Consider the following 12723-nt stretch of genomic DNA (forward strand, 5'->3'; position numbering starts at 1 on the left):
CCTGTAACTTGCTATGCTCATGTTCATAACGGTGCTATATCTCTCTTCCTCGAATCCAAACCAGTAGATTCGGGAAACAATCTTGCTCTGTTTTTCGAATGGCAGGCCATACAGTTCATGACATCCTCAGTCTGGATGAGCAGTACAAGTTCCATAAGAAGATGCTATAACTATTAAAAAGCTATTTAAAATAGTATGTCCTTGGTCCATCTTGTCAATACACTTTTATAATTGAAAATTATATATCCATATATGTTTCAGAAACATAGTACATGCCCATCATCAGTGAAGTCTAATCAAAGTGCATTGACAAGGTGGACCAAGCACATACTATTTTTAATAGTTTTTAATAGCTTTAGACAACTGAGTACAGGAACAAATACAAATACCTATTATGGTTAAGTTTATCAACAGAAGATGCTATGTAAAATTACCTACTTATTACACTAAAGGAAATCTTTCTTACTTTTATACGGTACCTACTTTTTGCATTGGCCAATTGAGACTCCTGGTTTAATTGAAACCAAGTCCTTGCATTATTTTCTGTACTATCTGAGGTTTAATATATTATAGACGTCCACTGGCCAGATCCATACCTAGTGAAATACAGTATACAGACTGTACTATGTCTCCTAGGACGGGCTTCATCAAGTTACGGTAGTTTCGTTCAGTCTCTTCCTTGGCTTTGACGATATGAAAGTGACTTAGGTACGAGCAAGCTAGTAATGCCATTTCTTATGCAGCCACTCCCTGTGATGAATGGTGTGAAAGTGTTGCTTATAGAGTCTGTTTGTGTATGCATATCAGTGACCTTGATAAACTTATCGACTTACAGAGAGAAACTTCTGGCTCGGTGAGGAATGCAACGGGAAATTATCTCACTCCTCATTTCCTTAGTATGCCTCTTCAGTGACATCTACAGTACGCCTATTTATGACAGCTGATGAGGGATCTGTTGAGGTTCCAACCAGCTTTCAGGCTGAGGACTTAACATACAGATAACTACAAAATCCCAGCTATAAAGTTACCTAGTTTTGCAACCATGTGGCAATATGAAAGTTGAGATATGGGAGTGACTGACACAGGTAATACCATTCCTTGTGCAGCCAGGCCCTGTGATGAGTGGTGTGAAGGGGTCACTTCTAGGGTTGATTGCTGTATGCCTGTATGGGCTTGGCAGACTGATATGTAATAATATGTCTGACTTGATAGAGAAAGCAATGGGAAATCATATCAATCCTAATTTCCCTTCATCACCTTTTCAGTGATAAAAGAACATTCTGTGACACCTGATGATAAATCTGTTCAGTACTGTACTTTAAGAATCCGTCGTTCATAATTAGTTCTAGAATATTTTGTATTTTTATATCATTTTATGATAACTTAAATCTTGAATATTGAAATGATTACCTATAATAAAATGAATATAATTGGTAAATTTATTTACACATAAAATAAAAAGAATGAAGAAATTCTCTGATTATTTTATACTATAATTTTAGAAGCATGGCTCAAAATTTAATTTAAGAAATTTTTGACAATATTTTCCATTTAATGAGATTTCTCCTTGCTGTAGATTAAAGTTCTTGTCATTTCTTCTTTTTTTCTTAGTCTACGGATGAAGAGAGCATCTGTGTAGAATACTCATATCCTTGTTTCTGTAATGTCCATAAGAATATGCATTATTTGAACACAAGATTTGAATAGTTCCTCCAGGACTAAATAAGTTCCCCAGAAATTTATCTAGAGTGACTTAGGTAAAATTTAGTCCCACAGTGGCTATATTAAATCACCATAGATAGATCAGCATTGGCTACTTTCTCTTCCCATAGTAAGTTATATACTGTAGTGTGCATGATAGCATGGTTGTTTCTGTTATTTTATTTTATGTGTGAGAACAAGAGGATGTCTCACTTCCCTTCTCAATAAAGCTCATATTTGCCTTAAAATTGTATATCTCTTGCATCTCTTGACACTAACTGCATAACTGTGACACACGCACATCTATGGAATGAAAATGAATGGAGTGATCAAGACCAAAACTATGGTATACTTTTTACAGTAGCATGCAAATTAATCTGATCATGATACAGAAAAAGTAATAAAATAATAAGAACAAATAATAAAATTATGTAATAAAAACTGCAGAAAAATCAGTCCTGCAAGTACAGGAGAATTATACTTTAATACTGATGTGTTTTTGTATGGATTCCAAAACTTTTGCATAAATATTCTTTATTTCTTCATCATGAAACCACATTTTGATAAAGGAACACATCATGTTCATTTTTGCTGATTATCAAGTCTTACCATTCTCTTCTTGAAAATGGCCCATAATTTTTCAATCAGGTTGATACTAAGTGAGTCACCTGGCCAAGGAAACACTTGGACATTGTGATCAAAGAATTTATTCACCTTTCTTGATGTGTTATATGGTACAAATCTTGATGAAAGGTCGACCTACTATCACCATCTACTAAGAGTTTTTGTAACACAGGCACACCTATTCCTCACAGAATTTCCATGCATTGGTCAGTGTTCATTATTCCCTTAACAGAGACTGGACATCTTGGCCCGATGTGGATAAATCATCCCCAGTACATCACTTCTTGTGGATGTTTAGGAACTTGTTGAATATGAACTGGTGATATTTTCTCTGAATACAAATAAACAGAACACACTGACCACAAACTTCAAAATGATTTTCATCTTAAAAAAGTATAACTTTCTTCTAATCTTCCACAGTCCAGTCTTTATAGAGTTTAGTCCATATCTGTTACTTCTTCCATATTGCATGTGTCAAAGGCTGCTTCGTTGTTGGTCTGAACACTCTTCTTCCAGCTTCCAAATATCTGCAGCAAACAATCATGATGTGAACATTTAACCTGCTCCAACTTAAATCTAAGTTTATACCAACAGTAAAAAGTCTACTCCAAATAAGTAAACAATCTCTTTAGGTGCAATCTTGTACTTTCAACCACATTTCGTCCCTTCAGTGATAAAAAAGACCAAATTCCTCAGAAGTGCTCTAATATTGAATGTACTGTAGCTACACTCACTACATTGAGAAGCAATTTGTCTTTGTGCCTTAGAGATATACCTACTATTCAGCTAATGTCATATTTTTTAAATATTTCTGCAGAGTGGAATTCTTTACCAAATTGCAGCATAACAACACAATACAATACAGTACTTAAAACCTCACTATGGAATAATAATAATAATAATAATAATAATAATAATAATTATTATTATTATTATTATTATTATTATTATTATTATTATTATTATTATTATTATTATTATTATTATTATTTAATTATTATTATTATTATTATTATTATTATTATTATTATTATTATTATTATTATTATTATTATTATTATCCTTTTATTCCAAGTGGAACAGAGGGACTCCACAAAGACTTACCACCACACTCATTCTTTGGCAGTTCTCTTGCCTTTTCCAGTTGTGTTGACAACAGTTGCAAGTTCCCAGTCTACGGATCTTCTCCATGTCATCCATGGTTTACCTTGTCTCCTCCGGCCTTGTGGATTCTGCTGTAAAGCTTGCTCCACAATTGATCCTTTGCCTTACCTCAGGGTGTACCCAATCCATTTCCAGCACCTCTTCTTGACATGCTCCACTGTTGGTCTCTGACTAGTTATTTCCCAAAGTTTAGTATTGGGTATCATATTAAACCACCATATTCTTAATATGTTCCTCAAATAGCAGTGTAAGAAAGTATGGAGTTTGTTCAAATCTTTCATTACTTTCCATTATTCAAATCCATATACAAGTACGGTACCGGTTCTGAATTTTATATTGCTGTTAAATATTCAGAGCTTACAGTGAAGTTGTCTAGATCTCAAGACAGGTCTCAACTGTGCAAAGGTACCTCTTGCCTTATCACTGCAGTTCTGAACATTTAACAAACCACCACCTTGTGTGTTTTAATTGCCAAGATAACAGATGCTTCTCTGGATTGATTTGCATTTTCTTGCTTTTTCTATGGTTAATAATGTACAGTAATACTAAAATTAAAACTGCTATACGTCAACAATGCAATTTGGTTGAAAGCAGGAATAGTATTTAGCAGGAACAACAATTCTGCCAAAAGTAGTTACAAACGGTTTTACAAACTCCTGTCTTTGAATTAACTTGCATGCTACTGAAAGTTAGAATTAATGGCTGTGATGAAATTACTAACTAGTCTGTTATCTCTTGATTATTTAGACATTATTTTTCATTGAGTATGAAAATGTGTTTCAGGAGTGCTCGAGGGTTCATGCACATGCGTATTCAGCAGAACAAAGAGACTGGGAAGTTCATCTTGGGCCAGTTCAGCAAACCTTTTGATAACATTCCCCAAATGATCCATCACTACACTGTGAACCGCCTTCCCATCCGTGGTGCTGAGCATATGTGCCTGTTACAACCTGTCATAGAGCAGTTACTCTAGCTCGAGCTGGATGAGTGTCTATTCTTAAAAACTACAAAGTTATAACACAAAGACTTTAAAAGGAATTATGAACCAAATATCTTGACTGAATATATTGTCAGGAAGAGCCTAGAAGGAGATGTTGCAGTGCAAGCTGTGGATCATGTTAGATCAAAAGATGTAATTGGGTTGGTTGGAAATTTATCTGTCTCTTATTCATAGTAAAGATTAGCCTTAGAGTGCTTCTTAGGGGATATCAGGATAGCTGGTACAATTACTTGTTTATGAAGTGAGTATGATCTAGTAATGAAATCCCCTTCTCTTTCTAGCTTATCACCAGCCAAAACCCCATAACTCTGATATGCCATATTGTTAAGATCAGATTTCAAATAAACTGCAGTCTAATAAACATTATTTCACTTACTGTTAAGGTATGAAAATAATTAGAGTGGAATTTTACAAGTAATGGAAATAGATGAAGAGCAGAAACTTGCCAGATGTGTTGTTTGCTCGTTCATGGAGAAATGGATCTGTGTAGTATGTTTTATCTGTGCGTGTGCATGCGCGCAATGTTTTCTCATCTGACTTACTGTTCTTAATCCATTTCCTTATCATTTATAATTATTTACAATAATTGTTCCTACAGTATATAATATATAATTTCAAAACCAATCTCAATACTTCTATTTTTTATGGCAGTATAATAACAGTCGAGTGAGCAATAATGCAACAATCTACTTTCTTCATCGAGAGACTGGAAAAATGAAAAGGAAATAATGCTTTCATAATAGTAAATCAAGTTTATTTTTTCTATTCATTTTATGTTGCACTAACACAGACAGGTCTTGTGGCGACAGTGGGATAGTAAAGGGCTAGGGTTGGGAAGGAAGCAAACATGGCCTCAGGTAAGGTACAATCCCAGCATTTGCTTGGAGTGAAAATGAAAATCCACGGAATACCATCTGCAGGGCAGATGACAGTGGGGTTCAAACCCACTTTTACCTGAATGCGAGCTGGCAGCTATTTGATCCAAACTGTGTAGGGCCTAGCCTTGTCGCTCGGTACCTGAGGCAGTAAAGGTATGCTTGATTTGCTAAGAAGAATATGGGTTCAATTCCCCATCTACATGCCGATAAAGAATAGAAATTTAATTTCCACTTCTATAAGGCATGTGGCCCTTAGAGTCTCACCAAAAATAAGTACTACGTTAGTTCCTTGGGGCATGTTGCCGAGCATAGAGCCAACCACTTTGTCCCAATTAGTGCCGAGATTAAGATTGCTTTGCTTTTTTTACTAGTAAACTTTTTTTGTCAGAGGAGACACTAAGTAATTCCGAAGTGAAGTTTTTCAATATGTAACTGATATCTTTAGTTAGCAGTAAAAGAAATGTGATATGTGAAGGAGAGGGGACAACTAGTTCACTGACAACCAGTGCTTTAATATATTTTATACTCGGCGATGCCAAAATATAAATATTATATGTCAAAAAACTGAATCTTAATGAGGCTAATTGTAGTTCAAGTTTCATTATGATACAGATTATCCACCAACCAGAGTTCAGATTTTCATTATGATACAACTATTTGACCAATTAGGTAAGGATAGCATCACACCTGTGCTCAACGCACTTGTTTCCAAAATCAAACAGGTCGGACACATATATTAACATCAATGCACCTTCTACTTCCAATTGGGCCAATGATCTTAGATGTTAGGACCCTTTAAACAACAATCATCACCATCATCATCATCATCTACTTCCAATTCCCGTAAATTCACTTCACCAGCTATACGGTAAACAATTTATATTTGAAATAAAGCTAGGTTATGATAACCTTCTATCAAAGCTTTGAAAACATATGACATTGTCAAGGTCTCTGATCCACTCACGGAAAATCAATAACCCAGTGCATGGGCTGTGCACTCTGTTCAGTGAACTCAACTGTCAAGCGACATCTCGACAGAAATTTATGAAGATTTAAAAAATAAATTTAATTATCGTCGAGCATAAACAGCCGTATGCAACTCGGCTATAATGGTAATTAAGACATGAGTATGTTTATAAAACGAGCAAAGCGAGTTTTATAATTTCCATACGAGGTCATTATAGGCTTGTTGCATAATGTACATACAGCATTTTTATATAGAGATACATTCTAAGCAGAATTTGTTCTATACAGCATCCTTCTACATAAATTTAGAAACATACTTTAGAGAAAATAGAAAAAAATAAATTTTTTACTTAGTCAATTGACAAAACTAGGACATGCTGATTAACAACAGACTTCTTTGAAATAATACTTATCTACATCACAACCCTCAGTTCTGTTAATGTAATACTTTTTTTCCAAAGTACCTTATCACCACAAGTTTGAGATGGGGCTATTAAAGACCATTACACCAATGAAAAGTCATTAGAGAATAGCCAGCCTGATAACAGTAATGATGGTGTTGGTTGTTATTTTCAAATAAAACAATTAGATTATCAGCCCCAGGTGACAATTTGAAACACTAATAACTAGAAAAGATCAGCAGTTCCATCTTGTGAATGAAACATGTAAAATGCCTCTTCTTCAGGTGAGGTTTTAAAATCTCAGATAGTAAAAACATTGAGAATCCTCTTCCACTTCCACATGCCATCTACTTTAATTTTATTCTTCTGCTTCTTCACTGATAATAAATTATAAATTGGCCCTAGGTTCACTCAGCCTACACCAAAAAAATGAGTACCAGGTTAATTCCTCAGGACAAAGGAGGTCTACACATAGAGTCAGGGCGAGTGAAGTATTAAGTGGTGGAACTCACGTAGTTCAACATTCCCGCCACAAGGTAGTTGGCCTTGAACACGACTGCAATACTGCATACCGTAACATGAAATAGCTAGAGCTTCTGTACATAATTTAAATACATATTAATGCAATTATTATTGGGAGTGCTATATAATGCACTAGAGTGCCGTTTACAGAAATAAATGGTAAAACATGTAATTCAGGCCACAAAATTAAAAATGCTTACCTCTAATTGGAAGAAACTTTCAATACTTTTCTTCCTGCTTTAGAGGATGACCTGGACTTCACCTTTCTGCCTTTCTCGATATTTCTTTTGCCAAAAAATAAATCTGCACTTAATGTAATGGAATACAATTTTGGCCAAATATAAAAGCAGATTAATCTTCTGAGCAGCACAAATTTCGAAACACTGGAAGTTCGTATATCTCCACACAGTCTGAAAATATATTACCCCACAATGCGCCATCTCCTTTCAGCTTTTCTTCCATTGTAGCATCTACACGTTTCATCATGTCATAGAAGGCTAACAAAGGACATTTAGGAGTTAAGAATCACTGCCACCAAAGTCCCATAATTTGGAAAGAATGCTCACATCACTAAGGACACACTGAGTTTCAGAATCACATTCTAATGATTTTACACACTCACTGCAAGGTACAAGTTTATTTGCCACTGTGTCAATCAAGTAACCACATAAATAATATGAGAGATTATCACCTGCCTTAGTTAAACTCTTATTATTATTAACTGACAGATGTATGGGACTGAGGCCTGGTTCAATATCTGTCAGTGTAATAGTGTCCCTTAGGGGTAAAGTTTGTCATGCATATAGCTAAGCAGTGTGTTCCATTTCGAGCCAAGCAAATGCCTTACAGTATGCAAACTTTTTCGTGATAGCTGAGCTCCCTAGTGCTGAATCGGTAGACCTTGGTTATCTTTGAGATTCGTATTGACAACTTTTGACACACAAACTATGAATTGCTTATGCATTGCCGTGAGACATCTGGCATACACTTTACGTACTAGTACTGTTGTTGTTTACACAGCAAAGCCAAACTATAGAATTCATGCTAGCAAGAAAATTTGCATCAAGAAATGTTATATAGTGTGTGTGTGACACAGGAGTTGGCTTAAGATAATAAAGGTTTAGAAAATTCATATCGATCGATCATATTATCATTTCAATTCAGATTTCATTTCCACTCAGTTGGCAGTATAACCAGAACTGGGAGAGTTCCCTCCTTACTCCTCACCCCCATAAAACTTGGGATCAAGGAAAGGTTCGCATACTGTACACTCCTCCAACCAAGGACCTTCATAGTCTGTATGGAGTAGATATTCTCTTTGCAACAAGTAACCCAATAGAGCTCTAATTTTTCTGTAAATTGTGAAGTAAATACAGATGGTCAAAATTGACTCACTGGTAGCCTAAAACCAAAATGCTTGCACATACTAGCTGAGGTCAAATGATAATCATTATTTTTAACTATAATACTACATTTCCATATTTCAAAGTACAACACTTTACTCAAACCAAAAATGTTTAAAATTCCACTCTCCTCCTTTACAACCTCCTGTAATAATATATAGTGATAAATAAATATTTTTATGATTATTGAAATCTGATCTTAACCCATGATCCACTGCACAGTGCATTTCTCCAGTTATTTGCTCTCCTGACTCTGCAAAGTTACCTAATATATTGACTGTTCCATGCACAAGGGAATTTTTAAAAGACTTTTAAAAGACTACGTGTACAATCTGTGCCATTTGGACCCACAAAGAGAACAAAGTGTATGAATTAGGATAGTGAAATAAATATGTGCAATGCCATACATATGTGCCCATAGTTTATCATGTAGCATTGTATGGAGATTTATCCAAGCCAAAGAATAGCTGTGAACATTTTTTTATTATAAGAAGAAAGAATATATAGGCAGTATACAATAAAATAATTTGTCTTAGGATAGATGGGGATTTAATTTGTTGTACTGGTTATGGAATGGGGAAATATGGTGGGATGATGTTTTAAGTCTATAAGTAGAAAACCATTAAATAAAAAATTTAAAATATTGGTAAAATAGAAATAACGGTAACAAATCTGTTACTTAGGTTATAAACAGCCACACGATGTTATCTTTAAGGTTGATAAAGCTCATATAAATTCCGATTCAAAAATGGTCCGTCCGTCTGTCCATCTAACCGTCCGTTAGTCACTACAATAACTTAACGAACTGCTGGACGGATTTTGACGGTGACGCAGCATGATTTCACCTTTTTTAAATTATTATTATTATTACAAACAACACCATGTCTGACCTTACAACATAGCATAACATTTATTAGATTATTATTTCAAAATGTTTTGGACTGGAAATTATGAGCAATACTCAGTAAGAATATTTCTCTTACTGTTTCAAAGTAAATTTTAAAAACACACAATTTAGTGCTAAGTTTCTCATAGGATTGGAACTTGCTTTCATTTGCAGTTATCTTATACCAAACAACAGAGACTACCAGGGTATATTAATTCTCTTTATTAATGGAATCATTTATAAAAGAAGAGAGAGAAATTTATTTTCCAATTTTGTTTAGAAAATTCTCCCAAATGTATTCACAATTTACCTTATTATTTTTATTTATTGCTGGAGCAAGCATGAAAAGTATCTAAATATGCCACTTACAGGTCCATTTTAAATTCTTCAGGTGAAATATATAATCTCTACCTCTAGGACGTGACTTACTGGCAAAGTTTCAAGACTTTTGAGTTGGAATCAATTCCAGATCAGCTTCCTGGAATATGAATGCCTTCATCAGTGCTAGAAAAGTCTGCATTTGGGTGATAATTTATTCAATTTTTAACTTTCTGGGAATTCAAAATCACAAAGGAAGACTAATAAACTATTAGATTTTCTCAAAACTGCTTATTGTATACCTAATAGGATTTTTTATCACATTTGTGTACAGAATCCATCCATTTATTGGCCAAAAGAAATTAAATTCTGTGGACTTAGAAATAAATATTTCTTTTCGTGCTTTCCAATTTTAATACATTTTCATTATAATGATTTATTTATGTGTAGTTAATTATTACCAATATAACTTAATCTCTCCCACTAATGTACCTAAAATAAAAGTGGCTTGTTATAGGATAGGTTCTGACATGATTTTCACAAAGTGATTCAACATTATTGTTGGTAACTCTCATAGCTTCCATTGGCCTAGGCTCACATTAGAATCTGTCTTCAACGATACCTCAACTATAGTTCTTCCTGTCTTCTCTTATTTTTTTCTTTCTAAAAAATAAGAAAGAACTCCAAGTCCACTGACTTCCATTTTAGAAATTAAATCTAGATGAGAGAAACAGTGCAATATTAGTTTTACTTGTGTATAGCAAAATATATTTATATTAGGGATTGTGTGTATGCTATAAAACCTTAGGTGATAATGCAAGTTTTAGTATAACAGAATGAAGAAGTTACCACTGTTTTGCAAGCTTATAATAATGTATTTTCATAATATTATATCAGCTGATGAGTAATGATTTTGTAGAATTTATTATCTTGTAATTGTGTAGACTTGGTCACCACAAAGCAACAGTTTCAGGCATATATTCTTGTATGTTAGAACTGAAATTGAGAAAAACTTATGTTGTAAATAATTTTATTTTAATAATTTTAATGATACTAATCATTGGTAGGTGAGATACATATTTTCCAGAAGAGGTCAGTAAAACATGCTTCTTGGTAGAACTAATACTCCAAAAAAGTTAGGCCTACCCATCCAAAACATGGGGAACAGTAGTCCCACTGTTACATTTGTTCTTTGTTCAAAACAACAGGTAATAACAGTGGTAGCCGATGATAAGGTTGCATTGTTGCTCAAAAACCATAATTATGTTTATTGAAAAATATTTATCTTATGGTAGATGATTACAGAGTTGTATATTATATTCTTTTCAAGAGAATATGATTCATTCCTTTTTGCTAGGTGATTAACATCACTCTAAAATATCAGATGTCTTCGGCAACATTGGAATGGGAGAAGGCTAGGATTGGGAAGGTAGAGGCCATGGCCTTAACTAACCCTCAAGCATAAGTATCAAATTTCAGAACACTAACATACGCGCAGAATTCATTACAACCCAGATTTTTGTATTAATTGAGTGTTTTAAGATAATTTACATAAAAATAACTCTTTCTGTTAGCTTTAACCAAATCATATGCATTGAAATGTGTAATTCATGACTGACTAATGCCTCAACTACACCATTAAATATTATGATGCTGTACACAAAATTTAGAATCATGGAATATCTGAATACATAAACACATTAAATCTGAAAGGATGTGAAAATCGGTTGAACAACTGATACCTGGTACCTGAAAACGTATCAGCAGGTCATTGGCCAACTCCTTGGCCAATCAGGAAATGTAGGTGGAGCTACATCACATATGTCATATGCACTTCTAAAAGGATCCACATACTTTGTTTGTGGACTGGCCTTTCAGAGTATTCTGGAATTTAATCATATATTCCAGCAGTCCAGCATTGTGTACTCCCTTCAGTATAACAACAAACAGATTTTAAGTTCTGGCATCAGTTATAAACTGTTTTTTATTGTTTTCCTTTCTTGTCATGAATTGGTGTAAGAGGGCAGCTACCTGCTCCCCCCCCCCCTCCCACTGCACTGGCGATGCCCATGTCTGGAGATATTTCAGTTGGACATTCTTACCAACTCACCATTTCATATAACATATAACTTCTTGAATATTAACCTCATATTTGGTTTTTATATCACATAGAGCAAGTAATGCCCAATGTCAGGTTTACTTTCATTTTTGTTTATGTCTTTCACCCTTAATATTGGTACAATCAAAATAAAATGTGTATTGATAAGACTGAATGTTATTTCCCATCATCACATCATTTATCTGCTGTACTCCAGGCTGAGTAGCTTGGACGGTAGAGCACTGGCCTTCAGAGGCCAACTTGGCAAGTTCGATTCTCAGGCCGATGGTATTTGATGGTACTCAAATACATCAAGCTTGATGTCGGTAGATTTACGGCAGGTAAAAGAACCCTGTGGGATGAAATTCTGCAACCTCCACATCTCCGAAAATCATAAAAGTAGTTAGTGGGGCATAAAAATCAATAGGATTAAATGAATTGTTATCTGCTATACATTTCTTTCATACTACAATAATGAAGCAACATGTTGCCCTGGATAAGATTTACTGGCAAGGAGAAGTAGGTAGAGGTACAAGCTAGGTTAACGGTTAATTAATGGGTAGCAAAGTTCAAACAGTATCAGATGAAAGTTAACACAACGAAAACTGTTGCTCTGAAATATGAGTGGGAAAGATAATGGCTGCCACATAACGCTTGAAGGTGAAAACATTCAAAAAATTCAAATACCTCACGAGGACCATTCCCAGCAGGGTTACTGCAGATAAAGAAGTAATAAACAGAATGTCTAGCAGTTCCAACTTA

The 12723-nt window shown here is 34.5% G+C and overlaps 1 protein-coding gene across 1 annotated transcript in view; it reads left to right on the forward strand.

Moving 5' to 3' along the window:
- hwt (heavyweight) overlaps positions 1 to 4462 on the forward strand; it is a 227294-nt gene extending 222832 nt beyond the window's left edge. The window contains exon 7 of the mRNA XM_068225221.1: positions 4273 to 4462. Coding sequence (XP_068081322.1) covers positions 4273 to 4462 — 190 coding nt within the window. The remainder of the gene's footprint in view (positions 1 to 4272) is intronic.
- Positions 4463 to 12723: the final 8261 nt, after the last annotated feature.

Source organism: Anabrus simplex, chromosome 1 (genome assembly GCF_040414725.1).
Source record: "Anabrus simplex isolate iqAnaSimp1 chromosome 1, ASM4041472v1, whole genome shotgun sequence".
Taxonomy (NCBI): domain Eukaryota; kingdom Metazoa; phylum Arthropoda; class Insecta; order Orthoptera; family Tettigoniidae; genus Anabrus; species Anabrus simplex.